This window comes from Apteryx mantelli, chromosome 4, assembly GCF_036417845.1.
Source record: "Apteryx mantelli isolate bAptMan1 chromosome 4, bAptMan1.hap1, whole genome shotgun sequence".
Lineage (NCBI taxonomy): Eukaryota > Metazoa > Chordata > Aves > Apterygiformes > Apterygidae > Apteryx > Apteryx mantelli.
This window is the reverse complement of record NC_089981.1, coordinates 60066071-60084919: the sequence shown is the minus strand read 5'-3', so window position 1 is coordinate 60084919 and position 18849 is coordinate 60066071. Positions and strand designations below refer to the sequence as shown.

Genomic DNA, 18849 nt, shown 5'->3' with positions numbered 1-18849 from the left:
CAATTGCTCATAATTTCCCCTAAATTTTACCTAAATCACCCCAGGTCACTGTTGACAAAGAAGGAAAATACATCAGTTAGAATCAGATAGATCAAAATTGAAACAGATAAAATTATGTTTTTTGCAGCCTGTCACTATAGTTTAATCCAAAAATCAAGTTTAACAACAAATCCTTCCCTAGTGCTGGTCCTATTGTATGTATTTACATTTACTTTAAATGTCTTTGGGAAAAAAATGTGTGAAGAAATACACCTGAGGCACAGGGAAACTGTACACACATTAACATCTCCTTTTCATAAATGAAATACCAGCAAATACCGCCTTTGGCATTTTCTTTATTGGCATTTAAACTGAGAGTCATTCAGAAACTAAATCACTTTTTCACTGCATATCTATCATACATCCCTTTGTCACAGCATATCTTCCTCTTGCAGGCAGCAGAGGCTGAAGGTTTAGTCTGTTCCTCCCTATATTTTCAAATTCTTTCTTTCAGAAAACAAAGAATTAAATGGGGCTGTCTGGAATGCACGCATGTTGGCTTCCTATTGATTCTAATAAAGTAGTGCACAGAAAATAGATGAAGATGCAGATTTCACCCATACTTTTCAAGCTTGGTATCCTATTAAAAATCCTCAATGTGTTATCATTACAAAGTATAAGTTGACACATTCAGAGAGATATATATTGTAATTGAAAGTTTCTAAGCAGAGTCAGACTTCTCTGTGGTACCATTTCATCATGCTTTTGAAAAAGCAAAAGCTGAGTAAGGCTACTGCAGAGAAAGTCCTTTTCTAAACCGCATTTCTAATATTTCATAGAGATTAAATAGCTAGACAAATGACATTTTTAGCTTTTGCCCGTAAGGATTCAATCATGCAAAACTCTAAATATGGTCTTTCCTAGGAAATGAAAGGCTGGTTCAAACTGGTTTTCCTTCTCTTATACCAAGCGACTGTCACATTCCAGACATTTCTAGGCAATGGGATTACATCATTCAATTTTTTTTTAATGGAAACAGCTGTTACATCCAATATTCATAACCTTTAAGTTTTCAATATCAAGCTATTCAGCTGTTCTTTCAGTCCATCTGAGTTGCAATGAAATGGAACTGCACAAAAGTCCAAACAGTTTTATTTCATAGATAAATGAATGCACATATCTCAAGGTAACAGAAAGGAAACTGAGTTTAGGAGAAACATGGCATACAAAAATCCTACTTTCATCACTGCTTCAGTAGACTGTCAGCCCCTTATTCATCCCACTCTAGAAATCAGTACAGTATTTTGTTGCATATCTCACATTGCTTCTTACTAGGACTTGATGTGAACAGCTGTTTGTGTTGTGTGAATAATTTTTATATGGCTTCATATGAGAAAAAGATCGTGCACAGATTTTTGAGGATATGTGCCAGCTCATTTAGTTAACCTCTTTTTGAGCTCTAGATACAGCCTATGTGTTTTTCATTGCTTATTTTTTGCAGTGAAGAAAATCATGAGCAGCTCTAGAAGAAAAGAGTTTATCCTGTTTCTATATTTAGATGTTCATTAACTTATCAAAGGAAGTTAACAAAATCCATTAAGGTCTACTTGATGCATAATGGCATTCCTGATCCTAAAATTTTATCATACTAGAGGCACTATGTTTCCAGGATGTTATACACTGATAGCTGCACTCTCCCAGAAAACTTGTTTTGTAATAAGGCTTCCTCTAAAATATAAAAGCATATTTGGATTAAAATAAATTGTGAAATGTAAATGAAACAGTAATAGACCTATGCTATTGAACAGAGAGAGATTGCCTTAGGAATAACCTGAGAGGGTGAGGTGATAACAGCAGTGGTTTAGTGACTGAGAGATCTTGTTCTTATTCCCAATTTGGCTACCAATTTATTGTTGGCTTTGGTAAAAGCCACATTGTGTTCATCTGTTCTGCAATTACATCATGTATACACTGGGTACAATAATGCTAACTTATACTGTGTAAATAGCTTATAACCAGTAGATAAAACCACAAAAACATTAGTTTATGTAGTGACTCATAAGAACTGCAGGAGCTGTAATTCTGTCATCTCAAGAGAAACTTCTGGGGATATAGGTGTATCCCTCTTCAGGGCTGTCCTTAGGTTAAACACCATCTCCCATCAGTAGTATGGCCAGGCTGCTATTTTTTCCTCATATAAAGCACTGCAGAAATTGAATGTTTCAAGGGAATACCGGTATAAATATTTATAAATATAAGTATATACATAAATGTACACACCCTTCCCCTGGAGGCTGTTAGTTTTACCATTTTAAGATCAAGTATTTTATTTTGTAAGTCTTATTATGTTAAACGTGACACATTACTAATTTTTTTTTCCAGACAAATGTTAAAAATAACCCTGTGAATTATTATTGGTGCTCCATAGCTGTGTGCATGGGATACAAGCCCAGTATTTCTGCCCAAGCAGCAGCAGCAGCAGCAGCAGCAGCAGCAGCAGCAGCAGCAGCAGCAGCAGCAGCAGCAGCAGCAGCAGCAGCAGCAGCAGCAGCAGCAGCAGCAGGGAGATCCCTTCTGCTCCCTGGAGCACTAGGTGGTGCTGCAGCACAATCACAGTGGAGATCTGCTTGGTTTAAAGTAAATCCCATCTGAAATGTCACATTGCTGTTTTAAATATTTAAGTCGCTCAATATTATTATTAAACACTATTACACACAGGCTCTGGGTTTTCATGTTTTGCTTCATTTTTACAGAAATTCTAGACTTCTAGGACACTTTATATTTAGTATGGCTTTTTCACAAATGACATATGAATAGAAACAAGGAAGAAAATGAATGTGCATAATAAATGAAACTAGTTACACACAAATACAATACTTTTGAAACTTGTAATTTACCTCTTTAAGAAATAATCTTCTTCTCTTTATGAAATAATCTTCTTATACAGTGAACCAAGAGGATAAATTACAAAGGTTTTCCTACAATACAAAAGGACATAAAACTTATACCTTGCAAAAGTAATTTCTCTAATGGGAGTACAACGCAATACAGACATTTTATTCCTTCATAAAGAAATTTAATAAGGAAAAACATTACAAACATTATTTTCATACTAACATGACAAACACTCCAATGTTTTTTTAAACTCTGAACATATGAGTGGTCCCACATAGTTCAACAGGGCTACTTAGGAGCACAAAGTTACTGACATGCGTGCCTGCAAAACTATGTCCTAAATGCACACAGTTCTCTGGTTTTGTGTATATTACTGAGAACAGAAGAAGTTTTGACTTCATGCAGCTATTTTATTTTTGCTCATTTTGGCCCTGGCAAGTAGAGTTACTTCAATGCCCTGGGTAGCTTCCCAACTGCAGCTGGGTTTGGCAAAAGAGTAAAGACTACTTGCACAGGGCAGTTTGATGAAGTGGGGCACTTCTAAGTAGACTCAAAGCATTTAATAATTTCAGTTTAATGGAGAATGCTGGGAGCTACTTGTAGATTTCTAATGTATATTTGCTTCTCAATTCCCATTTTTCATTACCAAAATGAAGCTCTCTCATTGCCTCTATAAATATTAACAACTGTATTTCTTATTCAAGGCCAGATTTTTCAAGTGGCAAGGAAACAGAAACGGTATCCATTAAATCTTAACAAGTGAATCTTGATCTCTAATAAGAGAAGGTTCAAGACAGAGCACAAAACCTCCATTAAAGTCAACAAGATTTGATTCTAGTAACACAGGACTGTCTGAGCAAACACAGGCAGCCAAACACACAGCTAATCGCTGACAATCTGATTTGCTGAGGGGCACGCCACAGTCAGGCTAGAAACTGAGGCAGCTGCAAGCCCTACACCCTAAAATATATGTTTGTTTGGGGGTTTTTTTGAACATAGTAGAGAATGTATTAAAGATTTTAAACTAAATGATCCATTTACTCCTCTACAGTCATAGAAATGTACAAAATCAGAATAAAACCCCAGCAGAAGGAAGCCTAGCCCACGTGCAGGGAACGTCATTGTTCCCTGCTTCCCTCCTTCATTTCTAATGCAGTGAGTATTTCTCAATCATGTGCTCTGGCAGGCTCCTGCCCTCTCCCCACAACGTGGCTTTGGTCCAGACAAAGAAAGAAAGAAGGGCTGTTTAAAGGAGCAATTCAGCATGGTAGCACAAGGTGACTCAGCAATGTGCTTTGGTGAAGGACAAACAGGAAGAAGAAAATGAGAAAGGCGAAGAATCGGATGGAAGCTTTGAAAGAAAAAATGAGAAGAAAAAAACTGAAAAAGATAAAGCAGAAGGGACAAGAAAACTCAATAGAGGCTAGAAAATAAAGCTAGCAATGTAAAGAAACCGATTTTTGACTTTAACCACTAAAACCCCTTAGCTATTCTTTTGTATGGCAACAAAACTCTTTTCCAGCAGTTCTGAGATACCTGCATAATCTGGGTTTTGCCTTAATAATTTTTCAAGCAACCTCTACAATAAACAAACACTAGTTGTTGCTCTGTCATTCTGATTTAATAGTTTTGTCAGATCCCCTATATGAGACAACGTATTAGCAAAGAAAATTCAGCTGACAATTAAGAATTGAGGCAAAAGTCACACACAAAACCCAAATACTGTAACTACAAAACTGAAGACTGGTTGGAATGGCAGTGGAGCTCACTATGAAATCTTTGTCATTCAAACTGTTTGATGCTCTAAGTACTTATTCCTTAGCATTAAAAACTAGAAATAGAAAACAGGAATAGATATACAGAAAGAGATTTTATAGTTCATTTCATTCATAGTTAGGACCAAGATAGATTCTGGAGGAGAGATTTGAGTCATGGAATCTGTTCTCACAGATCTCAGACAAAGATCAAAAACATTTTATTTAAACTGCAATGTAGCAAAAAGTCTGCTTTAGCTTTCCTTATTTGTTACACCTGAAGTGTGAAAGAAATACAGCACTGACAATATTTTGTGTTTCTTTGAAAACGATGCTATTCATAACCCAAGATGCAATGTTTCTATTGAGAAAAGAAATTAGTTCCCTTCCCATGTATAGTTTTCCTATTTAACCCTGCATTAATCCCTCCTGCTGAACTGCTGGTTGAGATTCACAGTGTGGATACCTAAACTACTCTTTGAAGAGAAGATTATATGCATGCATCATATACAAGAACCCACAGGAAGTTGCACACTGTTTAAGATTTAATGCAATGTACCAAAATTATCCATTGCAAGGTAAAATGCTAGCCCCAGGTGAAAAATAGGTAAAGAAGGGGTACCTGCAACTGGTGATGAAGATGGAAATGAATGTGTGTAAACTATTCTGTCTTGACAATTACACCAGGTACCTGACCTTTCAGGAAGTCCCTATAAACACTGTATGAAAGAATTCCCAATGACTTCAAAGAAATGTTTTCTCTTGAGTTTTCATTCCATTCCTAAGCATCACCATACAAACATTACACAAGCACAGCAAATGCAGCTCTTGACCCTTCCTGATTGGGAAGGCATAGGGGGTGCAACTATCTACACACTCTGCACTCATTTCCTAGCCTCTATGCACATCGCACTGACGGAACGTCTTGCTTCTCCAGTTCCCGACAGGCAAACCTTACACTTGCTCCGGTGTACTTCTGAACTACTCATATTCTCTTTACCTGTCCACTAGATCAACTGTTACTATCAAACTCCTTATTTTTCTAAGTCCTCCTTGCCCAGTGTTCAGATAAATCTTACATTTCAAGACATCTTATCTTCAGTCTTTTGTTTGTAAAAGTAAAGATTTCAAAGCACAAAGGATTTTCAAAGCACAGAATAACTTAAATGGTGCCATATCTGTACAAAACCTATTGTATTGTCTATAAAAATATCCCTCCTCTCTTTATTTTATCATAGGTCTCATGATAATTGATGTTTTTCTTAAACATCCAGATCGTGAAATTCATGTATTACCAAAAATCCCAGACTGAATTAAAAGGTTTGTAGCCCTGCTTGCTTCTTAAAAATGCACTTTTAGATAACCACTGAAAAGCAAATAAGAAAAATGTTCAGTTTAGTATTTCAGGCCTGACTTTAGGGTGTAGCAGGCTAACACTTTCACAGACCTGCATTTGATGACTGTATTCTAGCTGCTGGACAGTGCTGAGATATAGAGACAAATTCCAGCCATGCAAGGGGAAGGAGTGGTGTATGAAATGTTTTGCTCATCCTACGTAGGTTAATAAGCTTAACAATTCAGTTCTGTCTCTATTATTCTGGGAGTCATCTGGATACTTTAAAGATAGTACCATTTACAATATGACATTACTCCTTGAGTGTACTTCTTGCTACCCAGTGTCAAAGAGACTTTATTTCTATGTCAGCCAGCAAACATGGGGTGCTACACAGAAAGTAACCAGGTTTTGAGGCAGAAAGCATCTGGCTAGCTAGATTTCTTCTTCCATTTCATCTCCCCACAAATCTGCAACTTTGGCTCTCCACTTCCTCCTGCCAACTGATTTAACACACTTTACATTTATTGCTTTGGTCCCTCCATCTTTCCTCTTAATTGTCCAGTCTTTCCTGGCTCCTCCAGAAACCCAACCAAACCATTCATACCCAGAAATGCAGGTTTAGCTGCCTGTGAAACCTGCCTGAGGACAAGAACTGGTTTTGAATACCTGTATTTCTTTAGGTCTTTGCACAGGATGAGGTCACTTATCTGGTATTACCGCTTTTGACAGTATAAAGACACCAAAAATGGTGACAATAACTCTGCTTTATGTAATCAGTGGTTAAACTGATTCAATAACAAACATGCAAGCAATTAGCTTCAGTGGAGTTACTCATTTAAAGAGTGTACTCAGTATTCTGTCATGTCAGAAAATGTTTTTTATTTTGTCAGTGTACTAAATAGATACATAGACATAGAATAGCCATCAATACCTATGTAGAACAAGAGACTAATTACCAAATTATAGCTCAGCTTGAGGCTAATCGCCAGCATAGAGATCTTGCACACAAATACAAACAGATTAAATGACCTACTACAGTGAATTGTTGCATTCAGTCAAATATTTTAGGAGAGATAATTCAGAAGAATTGGAGAAAAAGCAGAAGTGGATGAGGAATAAATGGATATACAAATACTATGGTAATAGTGGCACTGAACTTCTTTTATGGTATAGCAAGCATGTATATATACACAGGCATGCATGCATATATGTAGGCTAATGATGAATGTGAAATTATTTCAGAAGGCCACAATCACAGTCAGATCATAACCACATTGGAAAGACTAATATAAAATCGTCCTTTCCCTATGTATTACCTGACACAGATTGTAATCTGGCATTATGACATTACCCCATAGAATTAGCAGTAGTTGTATGCGTTGTCTTTAAGTTACCTATTCTGCAGAAAGGTTACTTGCTTTCTTATCTTTTGAATGTCTATATAGTTTGTGATCAGAAGCAACTGTACTCATTAGAACACAGATAAAGGGCTGCACCAGAAGATAAGACTGTACATTATAACTTGATTCAAGTCCCTTTTGAGGTATGTAACCACTATTAAGGACAGCTACCCTTGCAGGGCCAGCTGAGGAGGAAAAAAGTACAATTTACTCAAAGTTACAATATGCTTTTTCTCAGCTACTATAGATTATGAAAAATAAGTACACAGATCAACAGGAAAGAAATCAAAGTGTTAGCAGATTCCAGTAGATTACACAGTTGTGAAAACTTAAAGGTCTGTCAGAACTTTGGAGCGTTACAATCATTAATGCAGTGCCACTGTATGCCTTCTAAATTATATGTATTTTCCAAAAAGAAATAGAAACATTCCTCCCTTAAAAATACATGTTCCATCCCTTGAACTGTGAGGCCTAGAATCACAATTGATTCCACAAAAACTGTAATCTTCCTCCAGGGAATCATTTACAGGGAGAAAGTAGAGTGAGTATTTATAAAGGTTAATAGGTGAAACTGGTAAATGGGAATTCTCCTTTTCTTCCCTATTTTGGCTCCTTATTTGCTACTCAGTCCATTGTAAATGACTGGGCTCCTGTTCAAAGAGAAAGCCTGATCACCTGTCTCTGCCTCTAAGCAATTTGATTTTTTTCATTTAAGATAGTTACACAGAATGCATTAAAAGCTTCAGATCTGAAGTGTTACATACATATATATGATCAATAACACCGCTAATGCTTCTTTACACACAACTCAGGGAATTATGAGACAATCCAAGAAAGAAAGAAAGAAAAAAAAAATCTAGTCTGTATTCACATCCTTTTCTGAAAAAGCTGACATCGTTATACCTGCGCTGGCAGGCATGCTGGAACCTGAGCCTCTGCCGGTCCTTGCCGACCGGCTGGAGTTGTTAGATGGGAACAAGGAGGCCGAGCTCTGGAGCGATCCTTAAGAAAAGCTCAGGCTCCCACATGGTTCCCAGACTGTCCTGAGAGGACTGATCAGGTACAGGCAAGGCCACACACACTGCAGCTCAATCCTCCGGGAGGTATCGCGCACATAACTCCGGCACAGTACGGGTACTAGGCATCAGACATTAACAGGAAAGCAGGCAACTCTGCGTACAGAAAATGCGCGGGAAAGGGGATGCAGGATGAGTAAGCCCATCCTTAGGACTACATTCTAATTAACAGTATAAACAGACACCTAATCTGTCTTCTCCAAAGGAAAATACAGAACACCCTTCTGCTGTGCTTAATTGCTTGGTGCCTGAGATTTTAATTGGTATACAAAGAGATCATATCAACTCACAGAAGGCTCCTTAATGGTTAACCACACAGAGAGGGATTTTATTCTGAGGAAAAGTTCATACAAGTCAAGAGGCAAATACCCAAAGATATTTAAAATCACAAACTTGTGGAACTTGTTTACACTTCTTACTGAAGCACAAGAGTTCTGGGTTACTGAAACATCCCTGCCTCATTTCTGGCCTTCAGACAGCAATCATCTTACAACTTGAAGTTTCTTCTGTCAGCTCTCTCATAATAAAAAGCCCAGCAGGCAATTTTAACAATAATGAAGCCCACTAGAAAGTTCCCTACATTTTGTGCAGTTTTCTGTGCCTGTTCTTTGACTGCTCCTTTATGCCATATTATAGTTTTTAGATACCTCTAAAATGTAATTATACATAATTATAAAGTGAAAAAAGCAACAAACCCTGCCAGTGTAATGGCTGATAAGAAATAGCTCCACAAAGAAATATCTCCATACTGAAATATGTAAAGCAAAAAAAGTCTGTAAATATAATAGTTCACAATGTGAACTAGAACTATATGCATGTTATAAAACATAATATCCTTCTTTTTAAGCTATATTTAGCCTCAAATAATCCTCAAGAAACAAAAAGCCCAGGAGTCTATTTAGCACTGGTGTGTGCGTATGTTTATAAATATGTATAAATAATTCAAGAAAATCACAGCTGCCATAATAAAAATTCCCTTTGAAATCCTCACCTTCAAATAAAAACAACATCAATGGCCTTTAATTGAAAATTTTGACATTACTAGATCTTACTCATACCATTAATCTAGTATTAATTTAGGTTTTGTCAGCAAATTTTGACATCGGTAGGTGCTATTATCATCATCACATACACATATTCCAAACAAAATACATTCCCTAGCAAATTTTTTGGTTAATGAATATGCACAATAACTTAAGATACAACATTTTTTCATCATGTTGAAAAGCTCATTATATCCAGTAAACATTTGTGTTTGAATCAGATTATGATAGAGCCTAAGAAAGGTTATAATAGCTAACATCTGTGCAGAATTTAATATTTACTCTAATCTTTCTTCCGAGCCCGTTAGTAGAGTACATCAGCTCATTTTTCTAAAGCCTGTATTAGCATATAGTAATGTAGGAGCAACATGAATTGAGAAGAGAGACAGAAGGGGTACCTGGCACTGGTATCTTCTGACCCTCCCAGAATTATTCAAGTCCTTTGTCACAAGAACAGTCTTCCCAGTCATTTTTGCTGGGGTCTGTTCCCTGCTCTTCTGGAAAGAGAGCCCAAACTAAAACAAGTCCAGTACACAGTACACCATTTATTATTTATTCATTTATCCTGATACAGTAAGCAAGCCAGTTATTCCACTACCATTCAGGTCCTGGTTGAAGGGGTTACCAGTTAAGCCCTTCCTAGCTCTTAGCTACTTTCATTCCCTTGATGCATATGTATCAGCAGACAAACCAGGGAATTCTTGCTCTTCTATGCAGAAATGACACAATACCAGATAAAAATTTCTTATTGTTTCTGCCTTCCCCCCCCCCCAATTCTTTCATCCTCTTCCATCTTAATTTGATCCCTCAAACCATGGCCAGTCACAGTTTTACAAGTCAACTGAATCTTCAGCAAAACATGTATGCTCTTTTTGTATTCATGTTATGCCTTCCATAGCATCCATGCAGACCAAGGGCCATGGGTTTGCATAAATATGAGCTATATCAATACACTTGCTTACTAAATTCTAACAGTATAAAGAAAATTGGTTTAACTTGATGGTATCTATACAGACTGTACAATACTAGCAGAAGAGGGAAAAAGACATTTTCTGTTAGCCTAAAGAGCTGCAGGGTTTAAATCCATCTTAAAAAAAAAAAAGTGATGCATTAACATGCTGTTGTTTTTAAAAATTTTGTTTAAAAAATATCAATATGCATTAGCAAAACACTGAAGACGTACAAAATTCTATTTGAAAACTGCAGTAATAACTACAACTACACTAGAGCACAATTTGTAATTAAATTATTAATGTTAGTAGGTTTTTTTCCTGAGGCTACTGACGAGAAATAGATTATCTGAGTTTTTATAAACTCATATAGTCAGTGGCAATACTCAGGTGCTTGAAGTTAAAAATATCTAAGAGCCTGCAGAGACATGAGCCCTTACAGAAAGTCAATTAGAACCAAAGGTAAATTACCTGTTTGAGGAATTTTAGCCAAACTCAGATTAGATAAATATCACTATTCTGGTTGTCCAAGTCAGTTTATCCAGGTCCTATCTTCTCAATAGATTAAGGAATCTATATATTTTACAGCAATAAACTAAGAAAATAGATGGACACTGCACACAACATCTGAGGCCTCTGTTTCTATGGAACTATCTAGAGAAGGAATAGCTTGAATTAGAGCCAGGGATGCTATTATTACCTGTTGTTACTGAAACCACTCCTCATTACTGCAACTAAAACGCACTGCCAATAAATCAGAGCTATCAACTTCACAGAGGTCAGAAAAAGTATGACAGTACCACTAGCTGTGTGCTGTCTTTATGCATCTGTAAAGCATGTTAGAATGTGGTAAACAAATCACATCTTTCCATTAAAAACGTCAATCTGAGCAAGACCTATGCCGCAAAAGCAAGCAAGCAAGAAATGCCATGAAAGTTGGAAGACTTCTAAAAATTGTGATTGTTCGAACAAATAGATTTTGAGAAAAATCGAAGTTATTTCTGGTACTCCACCTTTTCCACTTTTTGTTCTTCTACAATTCAGGACTATGCTCTGGGCACCGGAGGCGGGGGGGCTGAAACTTATCAAGTGTCATTAAAGAGAGTCCTTTTGAGATAATAAGCCCCCCAGATGTGAAGGACTAGCTAGCCAGTTCAGTACAAAAGTAGTTACATTTTCCCTGTAGTTACCATCTACTTTCATTTTAGGAGCTTTTGCTGTGTACATTCCATCCTCTCAAGCTATGGACAGCCTAAGAAAGTTCACCAAAAATGAAAATTTTTTTGGCAGGAAGAGATATCATATTGCACATAGGAGCTTTAAAGGTTCATTTTTGTTATGTGAATTTTATTTCAGTGCTTTTTAAACTAATTTTATTTCATATGCAACTTCAGGTAACCTCTTAGTATATGAATGTTAATAATGCCAAAATCAAAGAATTCCTATACTACTGGCTCTAAGTAGTTTCATGGGTCTCTTCTCTCAACTTACTTGCAAGACCTGAGACTCTCCACAAATAATAGCACTTCTACAGATTTGCGCATAGCAGCTGTTGATCCTCAGAATATCTCTGCTGAGCTACAGGTGGTACTTTATAATCAAATGTATACTTTTATAGGCACTTGTACTAACACTCACACATGGAAGATATAAAACTATTTTTTGATCAGAGAAATCTGTTTTATGAACCATAGCTGTAAAATAAATCTGGAAAACTTCTCAGAAACAGCTCTGTGAATTCAAGTCATTATTACCCATCAGCTCATTGTGAATAATTAGTCTCATAAATCTGCATAGCAACTCTTCTTTTGAAGCATCAGCATCATAACCTGGCTGCAAGCAAAACAGCTGAACAAGTTGCAGTCCACCTGTCCAAAGTTTTATTTTCACTTGTTGAGTATAATGGCATCTCTTGTGGCAAGCCTCTATCTGTCAAGATAGAGCACTCCACATTTCAGTTAGGAGCTTCATGCAAACATCCTTCTGGAGAGATTTTCCCTAACATCTTCTGTGATCATCTGAAAAATATCAGTTACATTATGGTAACATGAAGACCCTCACTGCCTCTCCAACTTGTGCTATGATACCATACGATATAGAAATTTCGACTCTAGATAAACTTTATCGGTGCACTTAGTTAATGGGTGGTTTGAGCTATACAAGCGCAGAAGCGAGGTGTGCTGTCACAAACCTCTGAATAATAGAGCCATTGAGAATCATCAAACCAAAGCTGAGAAGAAAGAAAGGCTCTGTTTCTAGTGTTACAGAAAGACAGACTTGTGGCAGATGAGGTACTTCAGCAGTGCTACTAGCATAAAGGAAATGGCATTTGTTTCCTTTCACAGCTTATGATAAAGAGAGGTCAGAGTTTCAAATTATAAGAAATTGAACACTTTTCTAACATTATCCTCACAACTCAGCTATATTTTGAGTGATTTATTTTAGCATCTTGAAAACTTGATTTTTGATCTCTCAATGAACTAATATAAAAAACAAGTTGAAAAAGACTTAGAGAAGTCATTCAGTTCAGCCTTCTGCCCTTACTCAATAAAAGCAGCAGGCACCCACTGAACTGAAGAGGAGGGGATAGGAGACAGACACCTGCAGAACTCTGGTGCTTTGGAAGTTTAAGCCAATTTCTTTAATATAATCATTACATTTTTGTAAAACATTTGTAACAGAATGAAAAGAGTAGAACTTAAACCTCACTGCAGATATATTAGAAACTAATGCCCTTTAATGTTTTGCTCTGATAATGCCTTAGAATCTTCTCTTATCCAGGATTTAAGTATGCAAAGGCAGGCAACTAAAAAGTCTTTCGCCCCATAAAAGTGGAAACGGAAGTAGCAGAAGAATAATGGCTACTTGATATTTGACCTCTATTCAACATTCATGAAAATCATGTTGCAAGTAGTCAGGAGGAAAGATAGAAGTTCCAGTCAGGAGATGTTTGAGGCTGACCCAGATAATCTGGAAAAAGATGACTGAAGTCTCTGTACATGGAAAGAGAGAAAAGATCAATGGCTGCAAAGATCTAAAGAGTAGTCCTCCTGTAGTCCTAACGGAGTACAGAATGTGCTTGCCAGTTTGTATGTCAATACATGGTTCAGACATATTAGTCAAAGTGGTGGAAGAATGCTTTACTCCACAATGAGTTAGAAGTTAACTGACATGTCAAATACTGAACATTACACCAGATCATCCAAAATGACAGTTTTTCCAAAGTATGAGACAGAAAGCAGTAATCAGTGAGGATTTAAGTCTCTTTTACTAATATTTGCAATTGGTATTATCTATACTGAATGTGTTAGAGCGATGTGAATGTACCTTAGCACAGCTTGAGTTAAGACTGATGACCAGATAACTAATATCAAGGATTTCCAGACCTTGGAGAGTTACAAGTCATGCATCTAGTGTACTGAAGTACTCCTGCGAAGCTGAGCTTTCCAGTAAATTTTCCATGGCACAACACAGGACTGGCCTCCCACTCAAGCTGCTTGGCTAGTACTGAGAGATGGCATCACAAGAAGGGAGAGAAACAGTGTCTTCAAAGGATTAGTGATGGCTAGCAAAGCTCTATATCACACAGCAAGAAGAGAGACTGGCAGCAAACACCCAGGTCTCAAGGGAACAAGTCACAAAAGGAAACAGCGTTCTTGTTAAAAAGAGAAGCAGCACAGACAGCTGTTACACAGCAATACAGAGTAAATCTTCACAAAAGAGAGATGATCTGTTCGCTAAGTAATGTTTCTGTAAAGGAATATACAAGAGTCTGCTATGGCATGAAGACCAGCCCCATCACCACAAGCCAACTGACAGCCAGAGAAATCAACTTTAAGCATTTGACACTAGTAGAAAACTGCATGAAAATGGAATTGCACCTCTTCTGGCTGAGGAAAACAAACTGTGGAAAAAATGATAAAATATATTACTGCTGCATTTACAGGGCAAAAATTATACACTGCAGCTATTGTGTTAGGGACTTTTGTCTTAGGTTTGTGTCATTCATTTTTGTCTTTATGATTTGGACAAAGGAGTAGAGAGAAGGCTTATTAAATTTGCAGATAACACTAATATTGCACCAGGGGAAGGTACTTCAAACATACCAGAAAGGCAGGTAGGGCACTGAAAATGTCACAGGTACGTTGCAGAAGCGGTCTGAGGAGGAAAAAGAAAGCTGCCATTCAATAACGGACAACTGCAAAATTATACATGTAGAAGTTTAGAGCCACTTTTAGCAGTAATAAGTAAGAGAGATGAATAGGTTGTACTGCAGCAAAGTAACTTGGAGGTTACAGTAAATCACAAGCTGAACATGAATCAACCACCTCCTGCTCTTTTGGAAAAGCAAAAACTAAAGTGGGACATATTGTTTGAAAAAACTAGAGAAACATTTCTTCTAGTCTACCCAGCAATGGTGAAGTCTCACCTTGAGCATGGTGCCCAGTATGGATACAGTAATTCCAGAAGGATCTGGCTCAATTGGAAAGAATCCTACAGGGAGGAGCAAGAATTACCAGAGCATAGAAGAAAAAGCAAAGAAAGAGGAGCTGCATGAGGTTATGTATATTTTTCATATTCTTTTAGCCCCAGCCACAGGCCAAAATCCCAGTATTTTAGTGGATTTGCTGTGCAAGCACAGAGTAAGACTGTCCCTAATCATAAAGAGCAAATAGAAAATCTATAAAAGAATGCTAGAGGCGATGTACTAGTGATTATAGATGTTTTGTAGACTTTTTAGGAGGCCTTGATATATTATGTTTTTTAAAGGAAGGCTTCGAGGTTAACTCAGACCAAAGAGACAGCAAGAGAACATTAAAAAAAAAAAGTCTAAAATGAGAGTCTACTGAAAAAAGAATTTTCCACCTCATCAGCTAAAACTGACCACAGAACAAGATGAGACTGGCTTTTATAATCACACTATATAAATTAGACTAGGTTTAGATCACATTTATGCTGAGGTTTCCATGTTGGGGGGGGGGGAAACAACCTTACTACTTTGCAACTTACAGTCTGAAGAATGGGTAAGATTTGTGCTCATCTGGCAGGCCATCTAATAGTGTTTCTTGACACTTTAAACACTCATAATAGCATTATTTTATTTCTATTAAATTTATAAGTGTTATATTGCAGATGTATTGCTTTCATACAGTGCTTGCATTATATTACTTTTATTTACTGAAAATATTAATTATGAAAAACAGCTACTTTTTTTTAAATCAGTATTTGGAATACTTTGTTTCTCTCATCCCTGGTTTCCAGGACGCAAAAAAAAATAAAAAAAAAAAATCACTTAACGATAGCTCTCTTTTCATGATGCATTTAAAATTATTAATGTCAATTAGCTTCAGATGCAATTAGTTCATTTTTCTTCTCTCTGAACACGTTTTTCTTTTCTCTGAACATGATGTCAATTGCCTTGACCATAGCAGGGATTACCCTGTTCTATTCATCTTATACAGTTAGGACTATGGTCTAAAATTCCTTACCTAGAGCCTATGGTTATTATAATTTTTAACCATAAATAACAACACCACCACAGTTTTTTGCTTAGCTGGTTTTCATTACATGATAGAATGAAGTGAATACAAGAAAAAGCAATTTAAAATGAATTTGAAGTCTGGAGAAGAAAAGAAAAAAGGCATTTCCACAGCATCTGCTTTTTCAGAATCCTATTTCTTTCTTAGCTGTATAGAGTTTTAAAGGCAAACAGGCTACAGGAGATGTGCATTCGTAATGTATTTGCAAACACTTTTCTGGCCTTTTTGCTGCTATTTAAGATCCTAAAAGTTTTTTTGTTTTTACTTTGTGAAAAACTTAAATATTTCAGAATTATATCTTCAAATGCAAGTCATGATCATGCACAGACACACACATGTATAAATATACAGAAAGATAGCACTTCCCTGTGTCCAGGCTCTGTATATAGAGTATTCGACAGGCTCAATGACAGGCCCTCCCAGTCTGACAGGCCAGATAATTGAGATTCTTTCATGTTAGTCTTCTGTCCATTTTTACAATTGCATTAACCAGATCCCTTCCTAGTCACAAACAATCCCTAGGCAATACAGCAATTGCTTACATGGAAAAAACATTAAGAAAGTATTTTATAAATTCCTGATGACTTTTACTACTTCTCAAATAAACTTCAAAAAGAAGCAAGCTGTAAGGAACGCTATTAATTCACTGACCCCATTTAGAAATAAAACATTTTGGTGGATGAATGAAGGTGAGCTACACGTACAGAATATCCTTCTTGCGCAGGCAGGCACAAATGAGTTCTGCCTGGGCTCTGAGCTGGCGCAAAGCCGTGGGCAAGCATACTCCAAAGGCTCCACAGCTCTGCAGTTTGAAATCAGCTCTGCACTGCAGTGGCCACAAACCATTCTGAACTGGCACAGGGGCCACCAACGTTTATTTGTCTGCCTGGGGAAATGTTTTTTAGACATACTTTCTATGAGGGTATTGCATGTTCTGGACATAGCCTTATCAAAGGTTAGCAATTTTTACCCCAGATTTTTCAAAAAAAAAAAAAAAAAAAAAAAAAAAAAAAAAGAGGCCAGAGCATAAAAAACTCCAGCTCAGCTCTCTATTTGGTTAGCATTGATTACCATACAATTGCTCTATGGTTAGTGCTAGTACATAGAATTATATTTTAAGATAGCCTAAAGTCCCAGTCCTAAAATAAACACATAAAATACCATAGCACTGAGTATGAAGGAAAACTATGTTTGCATAAACAGGCCTCAGAATGCAGAACTCTGAAGACAGCTCAGTCTGAAGAGATAGCATTTGCTTGCTATTTTTGGAGGCTGTTTGCTGCTTTCAAAAGCATGCTTAATCTGCTGCAGGAGACCAAGCCGTACACACACACACACACAGTTCCACAGAATACTTATTTGAATTTTACCTTGAATTTCCCAAAAATTTTTAAAGATTCAACACTGAAATTTAAATTTGGGACCAGGACAGTAGTACTGATTTAAAAGAGACTTGTTTTCACTTGCTGGGTTGAGGTAAGGGGGACTGTTGCCATTTCACTTAAAAAAAAAAAAAAAAAAAAAAAAAAAAAAAAAAAAAAAAGGGCAAAGTCCAGGTTTGGTAATATATTTTCTTATTGACAAAAAAAAATTGTTGTTCATTGGTGGTGACTGCTCTAATCTGATCACTTCATATTTCTTACAAAAACTCAGACCTAAAAAGCTCTACACGTGTTTTCATTTTGTCTGTAGTCCCATCCGAGTTCAGTCTTGAATGTGACCTTTACACGACTGAAGGGCAAGATATTAGACCTTCCTTTTCTCCCACTGTCCCTGAAACCACATTAGTTTTCAAATGGGCTGCCATGCTCACTGGAACACAGATTTGGGAGTTTTAGGGACTGAAGCCCATTAAAATCAAAGGGAACATTTCTGGGCACTTCTGCAGACTTCCAGTCAGACAACTGCAAGTTAGTGCTCATGGAGTGTGAACACGTTTATTAATATGTTTATGACTGTTGAATTAAGTGATGAGTAAATAATGTTGCAAGCAATCTGAGAATGACGCACTTCCAGTTATCCCCATAAAAGGGATTTATTTACTTTTTAACATAGAGGCTGTCAGACATGCTATAGCAGTTATATGAAGAGGCCTTTTGTTTGCTTTGCCAGTAGCAGAGCAGAGGAAACCACCTTCACTTAAAAGTCTGCAACATAAATTTTATCCTACCTTTAGCTGTACTAGATGCACATCCACATGCTTGCTATCTGAGTCCTGCTGGACAGAGTAAGTCAGATCCCTGACTCTTTCAGACGTCATCCGAAGCCATGTCTCGATTTCTGGCAAATGGAGAACAATCTTCCAATCTGCTCCAGTGTGGAGGGGAGGAGGTTTTTCATACTGCTGGCCAGAATCAAGCTCCTTCATTACATCCTCTTCCCCATCCCGTTGCACTGTAGGAGTCATGTTTATAAGCATGGGAGATGCATCAGAAGGCATGGGATCCAGTTCTTCTGTTCTCATGGGAGAAAGTGCTACATCCATTGCTAACATGGGCAAGTCTAAACCATAATTCTTTCCAAAATATCTGCAAATATAAAAAGAAAAGAGAATTTTGCAATAAAAACATTCACAAGACAGAGCTAATTCCAACATTTGAGAGATATCATACTTTAAAAATAGTCTTCACCCTGCAAATCCACAGCAGAAGTTTAAGCATAAATAGATCTTTAAATTAGTTTTCCTGTTTGAGAAAAAAAAAAAAAACAAGTATCACATTTCTAACACTGCAGAAAGTCACCACCTTAGAAATGCCAGTTTTCATTGCTGCAAAACGTGTGCTGATTTTCTACAAGTATTAAGAAACAAATTCACCATTGACAAAGCTAACAGAACTTACTAAACTCCAAAGCTAATATGGATCTGTATTTGTAAA

General features: G+C 37.0%; 1 protein-coding gene across 1 annotated transcript in view; it reads right to left on the bottom strand.

The window, feature by feature from the left end:
- Positions 1-18467, bottom strand: part of AKAP6 (A-kinase anchoring protein 6) — a 232505-nt gene extending 214038 nt beyond the window's left edge. The window contains exon 1 of the mRNA XM_067295590.1: positions 18144-18467. Within this exon, the coding sequence (XP_067151691.1) occupies positions 18144-18467 (324 nt within the window). The remainder of the gene's footprint in view (positions 1-18143) is intronic.
- Between the last annotated feature and the right edge of the window lie 382 nt (positions 18468-18849).